General features: G+C 41.3%; 1 protein-coding gene across 1 annotated transcript in view; it reads right to left on the bottom strand.

Moving 5' to 3' along the window:
- Positions 1–1,399: 1,399 nt before the first annotated feature.
- sema4ga (sema domain, immunoglobulin domain (Ig), transmembrane domain (TM) and short cytoplasmic domain, (semaphorin) 4Ga) overlaps positions 1,400–21,293 on the bottom strand; it is a 30,027-nt gene continuing 10,133 nt past the window's right edge. Inside the window, exons 3-16 of the mRNA XM_020648096.3 lie at positions 17,334–17,482; positions 15,841–15,903; positions 15,619–15,717; positions 15,381–15,474; positions 15,178–15,291; positions 13,430–13,596; positions 12,011–12,186; positions 10,506–10,650; positions 9,348–9,570; positions 7,983–8,098; positions 7,737–7,891; positions 7,249–7,307; positions 3,580–5,956; positions 1,400–2,345 (exon numbers count right to left, since the gene is read on the bottom strand). Coding sequence (XP_020503752.2) covers positions 4,947–5,956; positions 7,249–7,307; positions 7,737–7,891; positions 7,983–8,098; positions 9,348–9,570; positions 10,506–10,650; positions 12,011–12,186; positions 13,430–13,596; positions 15,178–15,291; positions 15,381–15,474; positions 15,619–15,717; positions 15,841–15,903; positions 17,334–17,482 — 2,570 coding nt within the window. The 3' untranslated portion in view covers positions 1,400–2,345; positions 3,580–4,946. The remainder of the gene's footprint in view (positions 2,346–3,579; positions 5,957–7,248; positions 7,308–7,736; positions 7,892–7,982; positions 8,099–9,347; positions 9,571–10,505; positions 10,651–12,010; positions 12,187–13,429; positions 13,597–15,177; positions 15,292–15,380; positions 15,475–15,618; positions 15,718–15,840; positions 15,904–17,333; positions 17,483–21,293) is intronic.

Genomic DNA, 21,293 nt, shown 5'->3' with positions numbered 1-21,293 from the left:
CACCAGCCAGAACTTTTCTGCACACGTTTGTGTTCCAAATGACACCACCAGCCCATCATGTCAGGGCGAATTGCTTGCTTCAGCTTTTGTACAACAGAAGGAGGTGGAGATGCGCTGTCCATATTTATATAAAGTAAATGATGTTGACACATTTCAAAGAAAAGACCGAAAAAGGTGAACTAAAGGAAGAGGCAGGTGAGCATGAGAGTCTGTCTGTGTGATTCATTATCAGGGAAACATGTTGATCCATTGCTGCACTTTTTCTATCTGGCTTGACGTGGTGGACTCTTCTGAACGTTACATACATAGCCATTAGAAAAGTCATGAAAAGAAGCTATTATTAGATTAAAAATGTTTAAAAAAAAATCCTCATAAGTTATTTACCAGAGCTCTTTTTCTGCTTCCCTATCAGTATTTATCTCTTGATCTATCAGGTTGTGAAGGTCTTGATCCCATTGTTCAAAACCCTGCCAGAGAAGATCCATCTCTTCAGTGTGTGTACATTTATTTTCACAATATTCATCATGTCATTTAAGAAGAAAATGGTGAGGCTTCTCGCTCCGTCTGACGGTTAAGCAATCAGCACACATCTAATCACAGAAGCAGCATTTTATTTGATCTACATTTAAAGGGAATGAGATGTTAATATACCACTCAGATGGCAGAAGCTCTTCCATGTTGACCCTGATTACACCGAAGAAGCCTTACGTAAATTAGACGCCAAGCATGACAGGTTGTTAATAACGTGTCAAGCTGCATGCACTGCAGGTACCTGGCGCTTTAACAAGTCGCCCTGTGGCTGCGTTTGTCTGCGTGTGTGGAACACGGCTGTCCTATTTATGGCTGTTTTGTCGTGCTGCCGGTTATATATCATAACAGCAGTTATTGTGTGAAAGCTGGGTGTTTCCCTTGAACCCGGGAAAATGAGAAAAGGTTAAATGGATGATGGAAATATCTGTTCTATCTATTGACTGTGGCATTTCTAGCAGATCAATTCAGAAGGCTTTTGGATAAACCTTTTATGAAAGGTGCACAAACTGAGGTCGCATTTTCACCTGCAGAACACAGGACATGTGATGTCAGTGTGAGGGGGTTTTATACCAACAACAGTAGTCTAACACACTCCAGTTTGATCTGATACAGCCCTGCCAGGACATCAACCTCCCAGCTACATTTTCCCGTAACACTCTGTGCCATGCTTTTAACAGCCCAAGGTTACGCTGCAAAAAAAAAAAAAAAATCCTGCTTGATTCTTGTAACAATTCGTATTAATGTTGAACAATATTTTCAGCATGAGCCAAATTTGTTACGCCTCTTCTTAGATTAGCCTACCATTTTCATCTTTGACCAACACAAGAGGCAGAGTGTGACCACACATAAGCAATGATGAGGAGAGAAAGAGGTTTAAGTACAAAGTTTTATTTGAACTCTTTGAAATGTGAAGGACCCCACTGCCCTGTTAGTCTGCGTGTTAGTCTAGTCAAAGATTTGCTTTGTGCACAAAGTGGGTGAAACATGCAAATAGAAATTAAGCTAAAAGTGGACGACATTAAAGTGACAGAAAAGCCAAATGATGTCTAATAAATGGGTTATAGTAGAAAGGTTAATTGAAGCATTTTTGTCCTCCTATAAGGCCGTTATAAATATAATGATGTTGTGCTGGTTCAGCCTCTGCATGCTTTTGGCTACCGTGCTCCTATTAATCACGTTTTTGTGCAACACAGGCGACTTGTGCACCAGGAAGGTTTTTTTTCTTTTTTTTTTTTTACAAGTGGCACTTAAAAACAACATTGACAATAACTTCAAAAACTCGAGTAACAAAATGACAAAATAAATAAGCCTAATTTAAAAACCATTTTCCTTCTTTTTTTTTTTGCAATAAAAAAGGGCTCACAAAGCACATTTTAAACATCAACCTTGGCACTTTTCATTAAAATCAACATGAGTTATCCTCGACTTCAAGAGCCGAAAAAGCAGTGTTGAAAAATATTTCATGCAGCAGGTGTGACAGAAAGGTCAGAGTTTGCATCAAGGCGATCGCTCTGAGCACACAAAGATCGGCTGTCTGAGGAATAAGCGTTCCTCGGTGAGTCACTGCAGCCGAGAATTTTCATTCCAGTTGTGTGTGAGCAAAGCTGTAGGTGCAGAGACTTTCATGCAGTAGCCCTTTTCTCCAGCCTTTTATTCTCTTGTGACTCAGATGTCCGCTAATGATGGCGAATCTCATTTCACTGCTCATTAAAAGAATATCTTTGCGGCCGGTCCTGCCATCTGATGCTGGTTTAGAGTTGGTGTCCCCGGGAAAGAAATTCAGAAGAATTCAAACTGACCCTTGCACATCAGACCTATGAACAAAAAACAGAGAAAACAACAGTCAGGCCCACGTTAATTGTTAGCAGTATCTTTACATTATAGCCTTGCAAGAGCAGCTCATTGTATTTACATACTGCAACAGTGATTTGAGGAGCTGTTACAGGAATATGACATGAAAACTTAATGAATAAAATCCCTGCTGATGTGTTCACCTTGTGTTGTGCTTTGAAACGAGGTCCAAGGGGGTCATTGAATGCTATTAATGTGCAAAGCGTGCAGCTACGTCCTTCTCCTTTTATGTCTTTGATCATTGCAATGACTGCAAAGCTTAGCTCTTCAAGTGTTTGTGCTTCGCAAACCCACAGCAGCACGAAGAGCATCTCACACCCTGACACTGCAGGCTTGTTAGATTCATTAAAATGTGCCTTAATGCATTATGCAACAGTGCAACAGGATCGCCTATGTATTGTAGAGGTATGCACTGCTCAGCTGTATACGTGCATACATATAAGCATATGATGTGTACTTGACAGCTTCTATTGTGACATGCAGTGAAAAAATACTAAACCCCAGCCTGAGCCCGAGGTTATGGGAAAATAATTGGGAGTTTGAGAGTGCTTTATGCTCTAAATCTCTGAGGAGATCTCTAACTCATTCTGTCTGTCTGTCTCTCTTGCCTTCTGCAATAAGGTCAGTCATGTCATAAGATGGGCGTTTAATTAACACTGCCCTTTGACAGGAGAACAACAGTGAGAGGCAGCGAGAGGAGACACAGAAAGAAAATAAACAGAAGGATATTGAAGAGCTAAAGTTTTCTGTAAAGTTTTGTAAAGTTTAAACTGCAAAAAAAAGTGAGTGTTGAGAGCCTAAAAGTTAGCTGGATTAAAAAAAGAAGGAGCCCTTAGTTTACCTTATAATGTCCTTCATGCTCTCTTATGAATTAAATATGCTTTTCAGGTTGTTAAGTGTTTATCTGTGACTCAGACCACAGCAGACCTTTTCATTTTTCATCTCTGAACTTAACCTTGTTCAACAAATTAAAATACAACCACACAGTCACCATAACGAGCTGTTGGCATGCAGATGGATTCAAATCAATTATAATGCAAGATAACATTTTGCACTCTGTGTTCTGTAAGTGTCAGGTCTTTGGTGCAGTGCCGAATGCACTTATTCGGTAATTCATTTTTTTAAGTGCTTGTTTGGCAAAGCGCCTGCGTAGTAGATGTGTTGTTAACGTAAAAAAAAAAAAAAAAAAAGATTTACCTGGGATGATTTTGGCTCTCTCGTTTCTTCTCACAGTCCTTCATTCTGTCATTATCTCCTGCAGGATGTAACTCAGCCAGCGGTGGTTTGGGGCTCAATGTTTCCGTCTAATCCACTTGTGTCAATCAAAGTCCAGCAGACACACATGCAGCTCTTCATACTGAGACAGACGGTATAAAAGTTCCACCAGCCTGCTGCTTCTTGAGTCAAGGTCCTTACAAGCGCCCATTCACTTTCCCAAAGCGCTTTAAAACAGGTATTTAAAGTGCATTTAAAGCAATAATACTGTCATATCCTTCATGTCGCCTTTTACCAACTGGTGAAATAATCACTATTTAATATTTCTTCAACAAATTACACTATTTGTATTTGCCTGGTGCCATTTAATACAAATTGATATTTTATGTAAAATATGGATCCACATAATGCTTAAGTAATATGCATTTAATGGCCATTTGTTAACAGATTTGATGACTTGAAACAACCTTTTTAAGGTGTTTTTAACCATTTAGTTTGCATTGTGATATGTTTACTTGTATATAATGTAATTACTTACAAACTGTTAACATATGCAGTCAAAGGTTATTGATTTTTTAACCACATTAGAACTGATGACATGATTAATTGAAAACAATTGAATAATACTCCCACTCACTCCAGGTGATGTTAAATACTTCAATAATGATTAGCTCACCGTTTGTTTATGAAGGCTGGTGTAAAGTGTTACGTGCTGTCATGAGTTAGTGTTTATTATTTTGTGTTGGTCATCGCATTTGGTTGAGTCCGTTCTAAAATCATCGCCAACCAAATTCCCTCGGTCACCACCTCCATTTCCCTCAATATTTATAACGTGTGAATGTCATGGTTTAAAAATGCATAGGCCATCTGTGCACTTGTCAGTGCAAACAAACTTTGGCTAGCTGCCCTCCACTTGAAATCGAGCCAAATATGGCCGCCTCACAGCAGAAGTCTTGACATGTATTTATATTCCTGCGGGGCTCTGCTCTTTGTCAGAGTCCGTGAGTCCCGCTTTGTGCTTTGTTGATCAGAGATGTGGGATCAGACTGACTGCACATGTCAGCAGGGCAGTATTCAGGTGAGGTAGATTACTCTTTCCACTTCATTCTTGATCCCTCGCTGGAATTTTTTTACTTCAACCTTGTTAGTAGTTGAAAATTACAGATGGCAAACAGCTCAAAGTTTCAAAGGCTGGAATGTACTATCACTGAAAAAAATCCAAAGAAAAGAATGTAGAGAAGACTCTGAGGTGGCTTTGGTCCGCACAAAAAAAAAGAAAAGCCATATGCGGAGCACTTCAGCACCAGGTAAAACAACAGTCCTCCCACCACAGGGGGAGCTACATCACTCTACACAGAGCTCTCATCTGGCCTTGGAAGCAGCTGAGTGTGTTTTCTCTTCTCTAAAATCTTGTTGAGCTCCTCAGCAAAGGAGTAGCAGAGTGGTGACGTGTTTTCAGAGTCGCTCTGCCTCAGCAATACGTAGCTGTTGCCGTTCATCCTCCGCAGGACGTTAGGCAGCGTGGCCGACAGCCCGTTTGGGAACTCGCACTCTGGAGAGGGATGTTGAGGAGTTGGTGGTAGAGGGGGTGCTGGGGGTGGGGGCCCTTTATTGGCTGATGTGTGACCCTCACCGGGCACGATCTGAAGGAAGCCTCCCTCCTGAATGTCGCCATTATGGTGCTTAGACACTCCATTACAAATCCCGTTGCCGTTGCAGTGGCTTGAGATGGTCTTCAGCTCCATGTGGGCGGAGTTTCGGCTCTGTTTCCTGTTCCTGTTGTGCCTCTTATGGACGGGGTAGGCAGCAGCTGCTGCGCGTAATGAGTACTTTCCTCTGTTGCCAAGTCGTAGGCAGAAACCCACGTAGACGAGGACCACGGTGAGGACCACACAAAGCGCTCCGAGGATTGTGATGAGGGACAGATACATGGCCTCCATGTTCCTGGGAGACAGCAGCTCTGAGTGCGGGAGGAGAGAAGCTGGAGAAGGAGGGAGGGGCCTCTCTGTTGAGTAATGCTCAGTGGGTGCTGGCATAGTGCCGAAGAGACTGTAAGAGTCTTCTATTGGTTCGACAGGAGGGGGAGGCGGCAGGTCCAGGCGAATGGTGACATTGTAGGTTACTATGGGAACCTTGATGCTGTTCTCCACAGCGTAGCAGGTGTAGAGTCCGCTCTGGTCCTGCCGAGCCTCAATGATCAGCAGGCCGTCGGTTCCGGTTCTGAAGCCAGAGTTGAGGCCGTAGCCCTGCAGCTCGCTGTCGTCAAGAGTCCAGAGGGGCGTGGCCAGGTTGGAGTTAAGCTCACACTGCAGCAGCACGTCATCACCAACACGAACAGAGCGACTACGAAGGGCGACATCTGTAACGCACACATTATAATACAGTGAGAAAGGGCTCCTAGGAAACCGATCATTTGATCCTTTTATTACGACTGATCCTTTTCTATTAATGTATTTGCTTTTCAGTTAGTTCAATGTAAGTATTCCTTTTAGATCTTATCTCATATTTTAATTATTCTGTGAATAATTTATTGTTGTCTGTACTTCCATGTGCTCACCTCTGTCTTGAATGAACAAGCTGCAGTGAACTACTTGCCCCTAGAGGTCTAAATACATTTGTTTGAATTGAATTGAATCTCTACATAGACTGTTTATAACACGTGTTGCCTCAAGTTTCAAAAGTGAAGCAGAAATGTCTTGCTGCATTCTTGCCTGCAGGGAATGACTCAAGTTGTTAAGAAAAGCTGTCTGTTTGTAACCAGGGACAAAGGCCGACCAACCAATTAGTAGATTTGTTTAACTCAAATAACATTTTCCTGATAACTCTATTCTTCTCGATGGCTAGTTTCAAGTCTTCTTCAATAAAGCCTGATGTAATACTCTCAACTCTTTACTTTTAACATTGAAGGTAAAGCAGGGTATGCTTGAGGGAGGGGGGAGGGGTTACCTGTGATTGACAAATTGCTTTTACGGCAGCCTGTCAACCAGGACGGAGACATAACGTAACAATGTGTTCCCACACATGTTGTCCACATAAAGTCATGTCTGGCTTCAGAAACATCAAGATGGCAACGGCTAAAATTCCCAAATCTGACGCTCCAAAAGGGGGCTCACAAACCAATAGTTGACATTACACTACCACATCCACTTCTTTTATCCAGTCTAATCTATGATCTCACATTAGATTACAATAAAGCCTAGCCCTCAGCTTCTGGTTTATGTTTTGCCATGTTAATTGGCTAACGTCTGCTTAATAATCAAAGCTTACTCTTAGCTAATAATGCAGAATCTCTGAATCATTTAAATTCCTGCCATCGTATTACCTCGTATAAAATAAGACCAACTTAGCGTGGCAGAAGTTTCTATATTTTATCAGATTCAAAGTGTGAAGTGAGAGAAGACATTATCCTGACTTGAATATCAAACAGATTCCTCTCCAGAGATGGCAAAAATGTGATTAAAGAAGGGAAGAAGAGGATTTTGCCAACGCAGTGTGCATAATCAACTTTCAAAGAGGCCTTCATGCTGTCTGATGACAGCTATACATCTTTCAAGTCCCTCCTTACGATCTCTATTTTCTGTCTGCCTTTCATTATTCATCGCATTTTTCAAATAGTACAAGTATACAGCACAAGATGAGACCCCTGTTTACCATCTTGTGTGTTCTCGCATCCCTTGCTCCCGTGCTGGACATCCTGGATTAAAGTGGATCTGTTAGAAAATAAAACAATAAAACAATAAACTCATTAATGCAAAGAATAATCACTTACTGGCTGTTGCTTTAAAAACGTCCAGTATTGTGGGAATATATTTATTCCAGTATTTTGTGGCTTTTTTCTGCCATTCATACCTCCTACATCAATTACCTCCATAACATACATCTTCTACTGAGTTAGCGATTGTGTCCATATCAATCAGAACACTGTAAATACACAGCTGCACAGTATGTTTACTATCACAGCTAGCATCAAGTTGCTGCCAACATGTTGATTATGTAACAGTTCTGTGAGGCGACACTGTGACAGGGCATGGTGAAACTTCAGGTTATTCAAATCAAACACACAAAAGGGCACCTGCCGCACTTAAAACACCTGATCCAATCACACACACACACACACAAATTAACCCTTAAGCACCCACCTTTCTGCCTGGGACATAATGTCCACACATTGGACTCCGCTCCAGGCACAGTTGGGGTCCCTGGCAAAGATGCAGTCATAGCAGGAGGTGTACCTGCCACAATAAGAGAGAGGCAGCTGCACCACGCCTGAAGGAGAGCCCACATACACACTCATCTATGGACAGAGAGAGAGAGAGAGGATTTTTAATACTTGAGGATGGTTAATTCTCCTTTAATTTAGTGTTTGTGATGGTCAGACACACTACCTGTTTTGCAGATATTTGCAGGTTGTTAACAGGCTGCGGCTCCTCAAAGACTTGAAGCTCCTCGATAATATGCAGCTGACCCTCGACTTCCACAGCTTTATGTAACCAGCCTTCATCTGCGTAATGCAAACACAGAGGAGGAACGGTTAAATTTAAGCACCGTTCGATCATAAAGGAGCCTCACTGCAAGCTCAGCCTAATGTGTTTCTGTTGCCAAGTTTCCTAAAAATATAACTCTTGTTGACTTGATGTTATTTTAAATCCACTTCAGGATACATTATCTTGCTTCTATCTTATTTATGAGTCTACTGTACATTAATTCATAGTTGATGGTAAACGCATTATAACGTTTAACAAACAGCAGAACCACACTTGGATGTCACTTTGCATAGTTATATGGTTGTGATGCATATCTGCTAATAAACACATGGTCTATATGTCATTTGAGGACATTTTAATATCAAAAGCCGAAAAACTTTTCTGCATAGAAGTTAAGAAATGTGTTTTAAAGTGTATGAACCAGATGCTGACTGTTATTTTTCTAGCTATTCATTTTTACAATCCAGTTTCTTCAGAACGTTTTTCTTTTGGGCTTATACCTTTATTTAGAGATAGGACAGTGAATACAGTCAGAAATCAGAGAGGGAGAGAGAGAGAGAGAGAGAGAGAGCGGTGAATGACATGCAATAAAGGAGCCACAGTTCAGATTCTAACCCCGGCCGCCCGCTTAGAGGACTTTGGCCTAACCACTATGCTACTGCTGAAGCCAGTTTGTTGCCTTAATTTGTGTTTGTAATTGCAGTCATATCGCACACATCGTATTCCAGTGAGTTCCAACACCTAAGATGTGTTGTTCTTGTGTAAAAATAAATGTTTTTAATGCAAGAATTAAAAAAAAAATGCTCAGAACAATGTGGAGGTAGTAAGATGCACAGAAGTTTCACCATAGGAGAACACGTTTAAACAGAGAACACTAACAGGACAATACTGCAGCGTAAAGCATACAAATGGTGTTGTGATGTAAACCTTCAAAACAAATATCAGCTGGATGTTTGTCGCTGCATTATGGGCTTGTCTTGGCATTTTAGCCTTTTAAATACAAAATGTGTAAATCTCCATGTGACTAGAAAGTAAGAAATTTGTCTAAAATATGTGGAACCAGTAAATGATACAGTTAGCTTGGTCACAGTGACAACAAGAAGGTGAAGATTTTAATAAAAACACAATTCTACTTCATATTTATCTTACAGTTAACCAGATTTGTATCAGTCTTCTGATTAAGTTTACAGAATAAAGGGAAATATATTTCACAAAATGCACTTTGACAGATTTTACAATTAACATCCGGCATAGATTCCCACACACCTGTGCCCATGTATAACACATGGTATGTTTGTCCATCCAAGCCTTGGACCATTTGTACGGCCATGTGTGTGTAGTCTGTGGTCCTCCTGAACAGAAGTGGACGTCTGTCTGATGGCTGGACCTGCTGGGACATCAGAGGATGCCTCCTGACAAAATCCAGCACATCATCAGGCAGAGCGGTGGACACGTTTATACCCCTTGCCCTCAGAGCGTCTGTTATACACTGCAGGAGGAGAAGTCAGAGAGAGCAATGAGATGAGGAGGTGATAAGCAAGTTAGGAGGCGGGATGTGGGCTGCAGGGAGAAAAGAGACATTTTTGGATCGCTTGTAATAAAGTTGTCTGGATATAGAGGCGGAAAGTGGAAGCAAGGATGTCACGAGGCTTAGAGAGATGGTCTGCAGGGAAACTTAAGCCTGTGGAAGATTGCGTCTGTGCAAAATGCAACTTCTCACTCGGGGCAACAAGGAGATGTGTGTGCGGGTTCAGCAGACGGTTTGTGCTGACACGCGGGAGACGCAGCTATCTCTGCACCTGACTAAGAGAACATCTTCTCTTTCTTTATCTGTCCTTTTCAAACGACTTCAGCCAGCTCCTCTAAGAGGCTTTCACGCACTGAAGTTTAAACCCTTGACCGCTTCTCCTTTCCTTTTAATAGCAATGTTCAAATTAAGTCCTACAAAGTGTTGAAGTGACACTACAGTGGATAATGTCTACTACTACTGCCAACGATGCCACATCCACCACTGCCACACTAAGCCATTGTCGCCAAAGCTACGGCCCGGAATTAATCGCCATGCAAATGGGTTTCAGTGACATAAGCTGGTTGTGTTTGAGCTCCATTCTTGAGGCTGCCACTCGTCCTCTGTTCTCTCTCTCTCTCTCTCTCTCTCTCTCTCTCTCTCTCTCTCTCTCTCTCTCTCTCTCTCTCTCTCTCTCTCTCTCTCTCTCTCTCTCTCTCTCTCTCTCTCTCTCTCTCTCTCTCTCTCTCTCTCTCTCTCTCTCTCTCTCTCTCTCTCTCTCTCTCTCTCTCTCATCTGAAATCTGCAGTGCCTGTATATATGTGTTTGTGTATGTGTGTGTGTGTGTGTGTGTGTGTGTGTCTGTGTGTCTGTGTGTGTCTGTGTGTGTCTGTGTGTGTCTGTGTGTGTGTGTGTACCGTTCCAGGTCTTGGGTCAGGGATCTTTCCAGTGTATTCCTTCCACTTAGAGCCAGAGTCCTGGTTCTCCATGTAGGGTCCTTGAAAGGCCTCCTGAACTTCAGAGAGGGAGAACCGACACACCGCAGACGCCTTCACATTTTTCCTGACAACACACACACACACACGCACACGCACACACACAGAGAGTAAGAAAAAGACCAGAACACATGGCCTTAAACAATAACAGCAGTAAACCAAGTGTTGTCATAGGGACGGCAGTACACGGACAGTAGAAGAGAGGCTCACCTAGCTGAAAAGAAGACGAGACAAATGGGAGGAAAGTATGCGGGAGGGAGGAAGAAGAGAGAGGGGACCAGCACTGTCAGAGATCGTAAAAGGATGAGAAGATGAGAAGAGAGGGAGGGAAGGAGGTGACAACTACAAAATGGTTTCAGAGTGGTGCAGAATTTCTCAGCGGCAAAGTCCAAACTTTAAGACTAGATTAAGATCATTCATTTAGTGTTTCACCAACAAGGGACTTGTTGAAAATAATGAATGCATTTAATCTGCAACATTTCCATGTTTGAGAGCAGCCTCCATTTAAACCATTACTACTTCCACAACTTGTTTTGAAAGGAGCAAAAGGCAATAGGCTGCAAACTTTTATTGTGAAGCAAGCACAGGAAATGTGTCTGTCTCTGACAAAAACTAACAGGATGCCTGCATGACATTGTTCAGTATTGCAAAAACAATTATGTATAAAAAAATACACTGATGTTAAAAATTGCATATTAGTAATAACAGACATTTTACGTGTATCAGCTGTTCTTCATGTTCTATACATAACCTCTATTTACAATATGTCCCTTCTGAATCCAAAAGTAATCCACTCAGCATTTCCTTAACCACTAACTAGTTTACAAATGAATCTAATGGTAGCTGGTAGCCAGTTGGAGCTTGATCTGACTGCACTGAAATGGTGGGAAAGCATGGACACTTTCCCAGGTCTCATTTCAGGTGATAAAAATGTAGCATGCTGAATGAGGAAGCTACGTTTTTACCTTAAATCATTTTCTAATTTACTGAAATAAATTCAGTAACGTGTTTATTGCGACTGCTTATATCTCAACAATAATAAAAGTATGATTTATTGTGCATACGTTGGTAAATGCTCATCAAAACTAAATTCATAAGTCCTTCAAGAAAGTCAAAGAACAACAAGCTAACCAGAGATTCAAATCTTATGGATCTTAACTCAAACTTCTTTTAATCCCTGAATCTGCATTTTTAAAATCAATACTCTCCCCTTAAACTTATTTAAACTCTTGCACCGATCTTCTTCACATCATTGGGATAAATAAAAGTTCGCTCCTCTCTTTCATCTTGACCCTTCCTGTCTTCTTCAGCTGGCTCAACCTATCGATTTCTTCCTTTCATCTTTTTCCCCATTCATTTACATTTGCGTCCTCTAAGTCCCCCGTGAGAGACTGAGATCTCGATAACACACAAAGTTTTTCACTCACCACTCCAAGCCGAAGATACCATAGAAAAGCGTTTCCTGTGGCGCTTGGCCGGGCATGACGAACATGCTCCGCAGCACATTGAAGTGGAAGTCATACTCGGGCAGAGAACACGTCAGCCTGGCTTTGAGGAAGGACGTCCAGCGTTTCTGGAGAGTGAACTGGCCTCCTCGGTCCCCCTGAGGGAAGAATGATGGAGGAGAAGGACAAACAGAGGAGGAGGGGGGAGCAGAGAGGGTCAAATTAGGTAAGGCCTGGAAGGGATTAATATGAGGTAAGAGCTGGACTAATGACAAAACAAACTGAATGCTCGGCTCAAGGTGGTAAACAAAGTGAATGTGAACCTCCTAAAGAGAGCAACAGATGGCAAGGGGAAGCAATAATGATGGCTTTAATAAGGTAATGCTGTCCCATTGGTCCCAACTGAAATGACAAGGCTTTGCATGAGTGTGTGTTTAGAGGTGGAAACTTTTTAACAGGATCACAATGAAAAAGGCAGATGCAATGCTACAGTTCCTTTAGAAGTCATGCAATGAGCCTTCTCTTGTCCTTGCCTGTAACATAAAATGTATTCAGACAGCTGCAAATTGCAGATGTCATACATGCAGATCCCATGCATTTAAATGCTATGCTGTTAACTATGCCACATGTTTCTTTTTTTTTTTAAAGATTTTTACGACACCTTCACAAGGTGGCCTGATGGCTGCCTCTTGTGCCCTACGTGTGTTCGGAGTGCTGGCTGTGCACAACCTCCAAAAATGACCGCTTTGCGTTGGAAGAATCAGAACGCACATGAATGGTATGTGCAGAGGGGATGTGACAGAACAAACAGCAGCAGGGACCACAATGGCAGTACGTTTTGAAGACAAGCTGAGAGACCACGTCCACAATTTTCCACATCTTTAAGATGTGACTTTGCCACAGTACAGCAACAAACTTGCCTGTCCAAATTGGCTGGCCACATATAAGATCAATTTTAGAAGTTGATGAGGACACATGCTAAATTACAACAAAGTTGCAATGGAAATATGTTTGGTACTGATTCATCAGCGCAGGGAGGAAACAGCAAGGTTATCACACAGTAAAACTGAAGCTCCCTAGTTTTAACTCCTTCCTGGGCAGGAGGAAATATAAAATATTTACTTTAAAGCTATCAGAGGATGTTTACCAGTACGTCTCTCCCCTGCAGTCATCCATCAGTCTTACTCTGAGCCACACTGACTCTGCTACACATTCATCAGTTGGCTCATCTAGTCACACCAGGACCTTGTTACAAATGCATTCACATCCAGCCCATCATCTATTATAGTACAACTCAGCTATCAACAAGCAAAGCTTCACTCAATCCAGCATGATGACAGACTTGCAAATCAGATCCTACAGCTTTTTTTTTTTTTTTTTTTTTTTCCCATCTGCACTCACCTTACAGACCCGCGCCACCCGTGCCACCCTGCTGTGGCTGTATGTCGTCGTCTGCTCCTGGCTCTTCTCCGTGAAGAAGAAGTAAATTTTATCATCTGTGCCACCGCCGCCGCCGCTGCTGCTACCCAAACTTTCCTTCACCAGCGCAGAGCCAACAAAGTCCGCCTCTGTAAAAGTTTTAAGAAAAAGCATGCACTTACTCAAGCGATACATTATTCATCTACAGAAATGAATCAACAAAATCTTTGAACACCTCATACAAAGTAACCACCACTTGACAGTATTTACAACCATAGAGGTTCATTTAGGTAAGTAGGTCACTGCATTAGTAGTAGTAGTTACACTGTTTCCCGGACACGTGTCTTTAAAACAGTTAAACGTGGAATCTTTGAAGATAACCAACTTTAACACTGAAGCTTCTTCTTGTGTAAACTGAGGGCAAAGTCAAGATAATCACACAGAATGGGGAAAAGGAGAAGAAGAACTAAGTATGTTATTATGCTTCAGTTGTATTCAAGAAATATAGTTTGAAATCATGTTTTATGCTCCCTGTCTTACTTAAGGGTGGCCACATGCTTAGATGTGTTAATCAGCAGTGAGCACAACAAAGTGTAGTTTTTGTATTCATTCTCTGGATCTTTAATCTAAAACCTAAGTCTTGGACAATTGCTGATGGTGCAAGATAGAAAATACAAGGTATCATCAAAATTATTATAATATATGCTGCAGGCGGAACATGTTTGTGTCCACCGAATTCCAAAGATATCCACCCAAGAGATGAGACATTACAAATGGAAACCTACAAGCAGTACAGGAGAACCTGGAGATCATCGGAGTCATTAGAGTTTATGTCTGGGAACCATGAAAATGTCACCGCAATCCCCGCTGCAGTAGTTTCTGTTTTGTTGATTGAAAAAACAGTCCAAGTATATAAAACAAAGTTGTAATGACTAAGCAATTAGTGAGGCAACTGCTGCACTATTGCTGCCCTGGTGTGTGATTTACACAGCATGCTGGCATAATGGGAGCAAAGAGTGCCAACAGTGCCAGCATTATACATACAAAAAAAAACACACACACACACACACACACGCGCACACACACACACACACAGAGCCCTGCTGCCCTGCTGGCTCCCACATCTAGAGGCTGATTGGCCTCTGCTGCTACAACTGCTGCCTGCAAACAGCAGACCGACTCGCCCCCACTAGTGAACATGTACATGTAATTGGACATATTACCAGTATAAAGTGTGAGTGGAATGCACATACTGGTGAGCAGGAAAGAGTACGAAGCAGCCTCATTATGTGAGTTTAAATCCCACCAGTTTCACACTGGTCGCTGGGAATTCATTTTCTTGAATATTATCTGCTGCATTCGCACATTGGCACACCCCGACCTCTTGCGGACATTTTACTAGGCTGGCTGGTTGGAAAAGTATGAATAAAGTCAGGGTGAAATATCTGACCATTTGTCATAACACATACAACCCATCCGGCAATTTTGAGAAATGTTTCTGAGTGCATGTGTAAAAGGGGCTAATGCCTTTTATACAGAAGAGAACTTCAGAACTACAGCTAAAGAGTCCGGCCTCTAACTGCACTGCCTTTCTCCAGCAAAAAAAAAATATTTTGGATGATATGAATCTTAATACAGGTTTTAGCTCTTTGACAGAGAGAAACGTTGACCTTTTGAGCCATCCTGTCACAAATGCCTTAAAGCTTTATCATTCCAGGAGAGTAACTCACCGTTCAGCCAGCGAGTGGGGGCGTCTTCTGTCTTCAGCGTGGGAAATGGAGAGTTACGTCGGATATCAGGAAAGCCCCTGAAAGAATACTGGGCAGCTGTATACATCTGCTGGTCTGCAGAAAGAAAAGAAAGAAAAAAAGAATCATAGCATCATCATAGTTTATAAAACCCTTGAAATGACTGACAGATGCTAAGAGCTTACCAATGATGAGGCCCGTGTAGCCCATTGTGGGTCCATAGGGGCATTTGTCTTTACCATCTTCAGGCTGAGATGATATTACAAACCTCTCCTCGTTCTATACAGCAGCCAGAGGGAGAAGCTTTGGTTTGTGTCTTTTGTGAATGCAACATTTATTTTCAGACTATAATTGCACTACTAAAGGTAAAGAAACAAACGATCAGCACTGAAAAGGGTTGTGAAGTATTCTGCATTGACATACTATGTATGCACAGAGTGGTCTGAAGGCGTAAGTCCCACACACGTAGAGATGAGTGGAGTTGAACCTCTGCAGGAAGCGAATGTGATTAAAACAGTCCGTCTGGAAAAAGACGAGAAAACCAGAAAAGATGTGATGTTTAGGGAATATCATTTCGTGGGAGAGAAGCAGAAAGAACAAGATGAAAAGAATGTACTGAGGGAGAAAGAACGACTAAATGCCTACCTTATTGTCTTTTCCCTTGAGCATACACTCAAGTTTTTGCTCAGAGGAGGCCTCCCACTCGATCTAAAACACACCACGGTTAGTCAGAGAGAGAGAGTGATGGTGGAACATCACTGACTCGCATAAACTTAAGCAAAATACTGTTGATCTGACAGCATATAAACTGATTTATATCTCTTTGCTTTAATAATTTACAGCCTCTAATGTCTGAGTGGCGTTTATTGACATTCTGTTTTTTGTTTTTTTTCCAAACCTATCTGTAACAAAGTAAACTGACTTTACGTATTTGTTTTTAAAGCAGGACATGGTGGAGTGGTTCTGTATTAGTGTTACACACACAAATCAGCAATTACGCCTAATGACAGCCATCACTGCTGTATTAACAGGATTAGCATAGCAGCTTAACATCATGTTGTCAGCAGGTAGCAAACACACACACACAGCAGCTTGAAGGATGAAAGGGGGTTTTCAGGAAGGCACTAAAAAGAACATCACCCTTAATGAAATTATCCTGCATAAAGCAATACTTCCAGGAGTAGAGTCAGTCGCAGCGACACAGCTTTAATACATTCATACAAATACAGCAGACAGAGCTGACAGCTTTTGTAGTGAATGTGATTTCAAATAATGGCTGTTTTGCTCTTCTAGGTTGTGTCATTGATTGACATTTACAGATAAATGTCTTGTTTTCTTTGACTGACACGGGCATTAGAAGAACCTTTGCAGAAATTTGAATGTGCAAAACTATACAGAGATGTATTCATGGAGTGTAGATGCATTCAATAGCAATAACAGTATAAACTTCAGTCTGAATCTGTATTAAAAATGTGCTGTTAAGGAACAAAATTGTCAGTTTATAATGATCATGTTATTAATTAGAGAAGGAAGAAGGACAGATATCCAGGTATATTTATATTCAGCATTAATTAGAATCTTAACAATCCTCTTGAACCCTGTAGTCTCTTTTGTGGGACATTTTTTACAAACTGGTGTTTTGCACAAATTGATGTTCAGACCATTAACTTTTTTCTTGATGCAAATATTCCCTCATTTTTCAAAGATACTGCCTGAACAGAAACCAGGTTGTGTTAAAATGTAAAACAAAAATGCTAATTATTGCATTCATTAAAAAACTAATTCTGTGTCACCTTGCTTCAATCTGAAAGCTGCATCTATTCTGAGCTACAGTGAGGAGAAACAGTTGATATTTTCTAGACGATACAGCAGTTATTTTTCTCATTAATATGTGAATTTATGCAGCATATCCTCCTGTGCTGTTAATCCATTATTGTGTAGAGAGCGATGTGAATACACACGAACAAAAACACACAAGGGGGTAACAGGGGAGCAAAGAGCTTTGCCTCAAAATGAAAAAGCGTTGCCTGAAAAAAGTTTCTGCGCTGTGTGATGCAAATAAAAGCGAGGCGGAGTTAAAGATACGGAAACAGAGGTAGACGACTCGCAGCTGCACAGAAACAAACAAACAGACTCACAGTGAGAGCAGAGCCGGCTGAGATGTCAGAGGCATTAAGAGCGAATACGGCCCCACGAGCACCCACGTAGAGACGCTCGCTGTCAGCCTCCAGCAACATGGTGCTGTAGTTGACTGCAGACGACTGGAAACGCCTGCAGCCCTGAAGACCTGGGAGAGGAGAGGAGAGGAGAGGAGAGGAGGATATGCTGTTCATGAAGGTGTACTTTTTTAAACCCCTGATTGATTCTGCTTGGTTTATTAAGCCAACCTGCAAATTAAGTTCTTAAGAGTTACATCACATACATCCAAACAAAGAACATGCTCTTCATTAGCTGAGTCAGCGATGTGATATGCACATTAATTGCTTCTTCAGTGGAGGATTGGTGAAATTGCAAACATGACAGACCCAAACATTAATGTAAGCAAAAAAGAACAGGATGAGTTTGACATTTTGTGTTGTAGGAGTTCTTCAGGTACAGCCTGATTGCACACATTTACCTCCTGGGCACATCCACTGCTATTGATTACAGCCGGTCTCTATGGGAACACGTTTGTGCAAACACAGAACACTTCCCAGTACAAGACCCCTCTGTTTGCATTCAAATATTCACAAATACTCCCCTGAATTGACTGGATGTTTTATAAAAAGTCTGATTACTGCATCTTATAAATTCCCAACTGTACAGACTTGGGGTGGGATAAAATACTGATGCAGCAACATATTGTTACACTGACTTTTGTGTTTCAATTATCAGAAGCACTAATGCCTAACAATCGACACCTTCATTTTAAAAAACAATAACAACGACGCAAACAGATTCCCTTGCCGACTTGACTCGTGGCGTCCCTTCATGACTCTTAATGGTGGCGCTAATGACATGAATAAGGTTAAGGTGAATCGAAGTTAAAGAGCCCATATTATGCCCTTTTTGGGGTTCGTATATTTAATCTATGTACCTACTAAAGTATGTTCACAATAGCTAAAGAAAATAGATGTGCTTAAACATGCACAGGATACATGGAAAACACACTAAAGAGCATATACAGTGGGTACGGAAAGTATTCAGACCCCTTTACATTTTTCACTCTTTGTTTCATTGCAGCCATTTGCTTAAATCAAAAAAGTTCATTTTATTTCTCATTAATGTACACTCAGCACTCCATCTTGACAGAAAACAGAAATGTAGAAATTTTTGCAAATTTATTAAAAAAGAAAAACTGAAATATCACATGGTCATAAGTATTCAGACCCTTTGCTCAGTATTGAGTAGAAGCACCCTTTTGAGCTAGTACAGCCATGAGTCTTCTTGGGAATGATGCAACAAGTTTTTCACACCTGGATTTGGGGATCCTCTGCCATTCTTCCTTGCGGATCCTCTCCAGTTCTGTCAGGTTGGATGATGAACGTTGGTGGACAGCCATTTTCAGTCAAGAATGGTCACAGAGTTGTTCCGAAGCCACTCCTTTGTTATTTTAGCTGTGTGCTTAGGGTCATTGTCTTGTTGGAAGGTGAACCTTCAGCCCAGTCTGAGGTCCTGAGCACTCTGGAAGAGGTTTTCTTCCAGGATATCTCTGTACTTAGCCGCAGTCATCTTTCCTTCAAATGCAACCAGTCGTCCTGTCCCTGCAGCTGAAAAACACCCCCATAGCATGATGCTGCCACCACCATGTTTCACTGTTGGGATTGTATTGGGCAGGTGATGAGCAGTGCCTGGTTTTCTCCACACATACCGCTTAGAATGAAAGCCAAAAAGTTCAATCTTGGTCTCATCAGACCAGAGAATCTTCTTTCTCATAGTCTGGGAGTCCTTCATGTGTTTTTTGGCAAACTCTATGCGGGCTTTCATATGTCTTGCACTGAGGAGAGGCTTCCGTCGGGCCACTCTGTCATAAAGCCCCGACTGGTGGAGGGCTGTGATAGTTGACTTTGTGGAACTCTTTCCCATCTCCCTACTGCATCTCTGGAGCTTAGCCACAGTGATCTTTGGGTTCTTCTTTATCTCTCTCACCAAGGCTCTTCTCCCACGATTGTTCAGTTTGGCTGGACTGCCAGGTCTAGGAAGAGTTCTGGTCATCCCAAACTTCTTCACTGTGCTCTTAAGAACCTTCAGTGCTGCAGAAATTATTTTGTAACCTTGGCCAGATCTGTGCCTTGCCACAATTCTGTCTCTGAGCTCCTTGGGCAGTTCCTTCGACCTCATGATTCTTATTCGCTCTGACATGCACTGTGAGCTGTAAGGTCTTATATAGACAGGTGTGTGCCTTTCCTAATCAAGTCCAATCAGTTTAATTAAACACAGCTGGACTCAAATGAAGGAGCAGAACCATCTCAAGGAGGATCAGAAGAAATGGACAGCATGTGAGTTAAATATGAGTGTCACAGCAAAGGGTCTGAATACTTATGACAACACAGCAACAGACAACACAACAGTGTTAATTATATTCTGTTAGTAGGTACAGGCTACACATTCCTTTCCATTCGGTTGGACTTCCAATAAGCTAGAAAGAAGACATTACCATGCTGTGTAAATGTCAGACATACTGTATACATTTCTTTAACCTCAGAGAATCACATTTCCTTTTCAGCTCACAACATACACTTAACTCCAATCCAAATATAACTCTGCTGCTATGAGGTCTCTTACACAAATGTATTACAGCTTCACAGTCCTAAAAGAAGAATAACTTTTAGACGGTTGACAGAAGTAAATAATATATCCACATTATTATCAAGATGAATAAATTCATGAAAACTCATACAAACAATAGCGTAGTGGGATAAAAGAAGAAGAAGAAGAAAAAGACAGCAGTGAGAAGAAGTTAAAAGATGAAGCGTGATTAGAGGTGACACATTTATTCTTCACATTACATTTTAAAGGGCATTTTATATTATTCAGTTCATTAGATATCATGACTTGATGATGTATGATTGTCTTGCAACATCAAATATCGCAGAATTGCTGCATCGTGATATTATCGTCATTGTAGGCATGTGTATCATATCAGGAGTAATCGATGATTCATCACTAAAACAGACTTAATCATCGTCTGGATTTTTATGTTAAATAAAACAAACAAAACAAAGATGAAACAAGTCCACACTGGTGTACATTCATACAGTAGCACATCTACAATCTCCCCGTATGTACAGTTATTGCTCTCAGGCTGGGGCGGGTTAACAGCACAAGAGAGAGAAAGAGGTCTTTTTCAATCACACCTGACAGTACGAGGATAAAGGCAGAGATAGAAATCTCTTCATCCTCTGTGATGGATTTTTCGCTGTATCATTGTTGAACGTCAGTGAAAAAGTGGTAAGGAAGCCTCGCTCTTTTTTCAGACCGCGAGATATTATTTCATCTATTAAACTTTGCTGTATAGCTGCACTGACACTCTCTCCACTTGACTTCAGGGCTCCTTTAATAAGATACAAGAAAATATTAAAAAAAGGAGGTGCAAAGCATGTTTTTTTTCATTCTGACAGGAGCAGTAGTTTAGGGTTCAGATTTCTTTTAAAACTATTAAATAGATGAGCCTTTAAATGTTATTTTTTGTGAAAAGATGATGTTTCAATAAAACCAAAAGGAAAATCATCATGATAGAATTTTTCTCACTATAAATGTAATAATTGTTTGATAGATTTAAACCTATAATTTCATCAGAAGACATGTGAGGCTAAAACAGGCAACACCACAAACCTTTTCCACCATTTGAAACAATATCACCGGTTAGAAGAACACACTGAAATGACCAAACGTCTCAAACCAGTGTTAAGCACCGGGCCAGTAAGTCACTGCCCAGCAGCAAAGTGTCACATCAGCGTTTTCCAGCACCGCGCACTATGCTCATGACTGTGAAATGTTCCTCTGTTCAAGTATAGTTGGTCATGTTCAGACAATAAAGAATGGTTCAGCAGCAATTAAACATCTGGTTTCTTCAACTTTCAATGAAGAGCAAAAATCAGCCTTTAAATTTAAAGCAA

This window comes from Labrus bergylta, chromosome 10, assembly GCF_963930695.1.
Source record: "Labrus bergylta chromosome 10, fLabBer1.1, whole genome shotgun sequence".
In the NCBI taxonomy this organism is placed as follows: domain Eukaryota; kingdom Metazoa; phylum Chordata; class Actinopteri; order Labriformes; family Labridae; genus Labrus; species Labrus bergylta.
The sequence above is the reverse complement of the archived record's forward strand: the minus strand, read 5'-3'. Positions and strand labels throughout refer to the sequence as shown.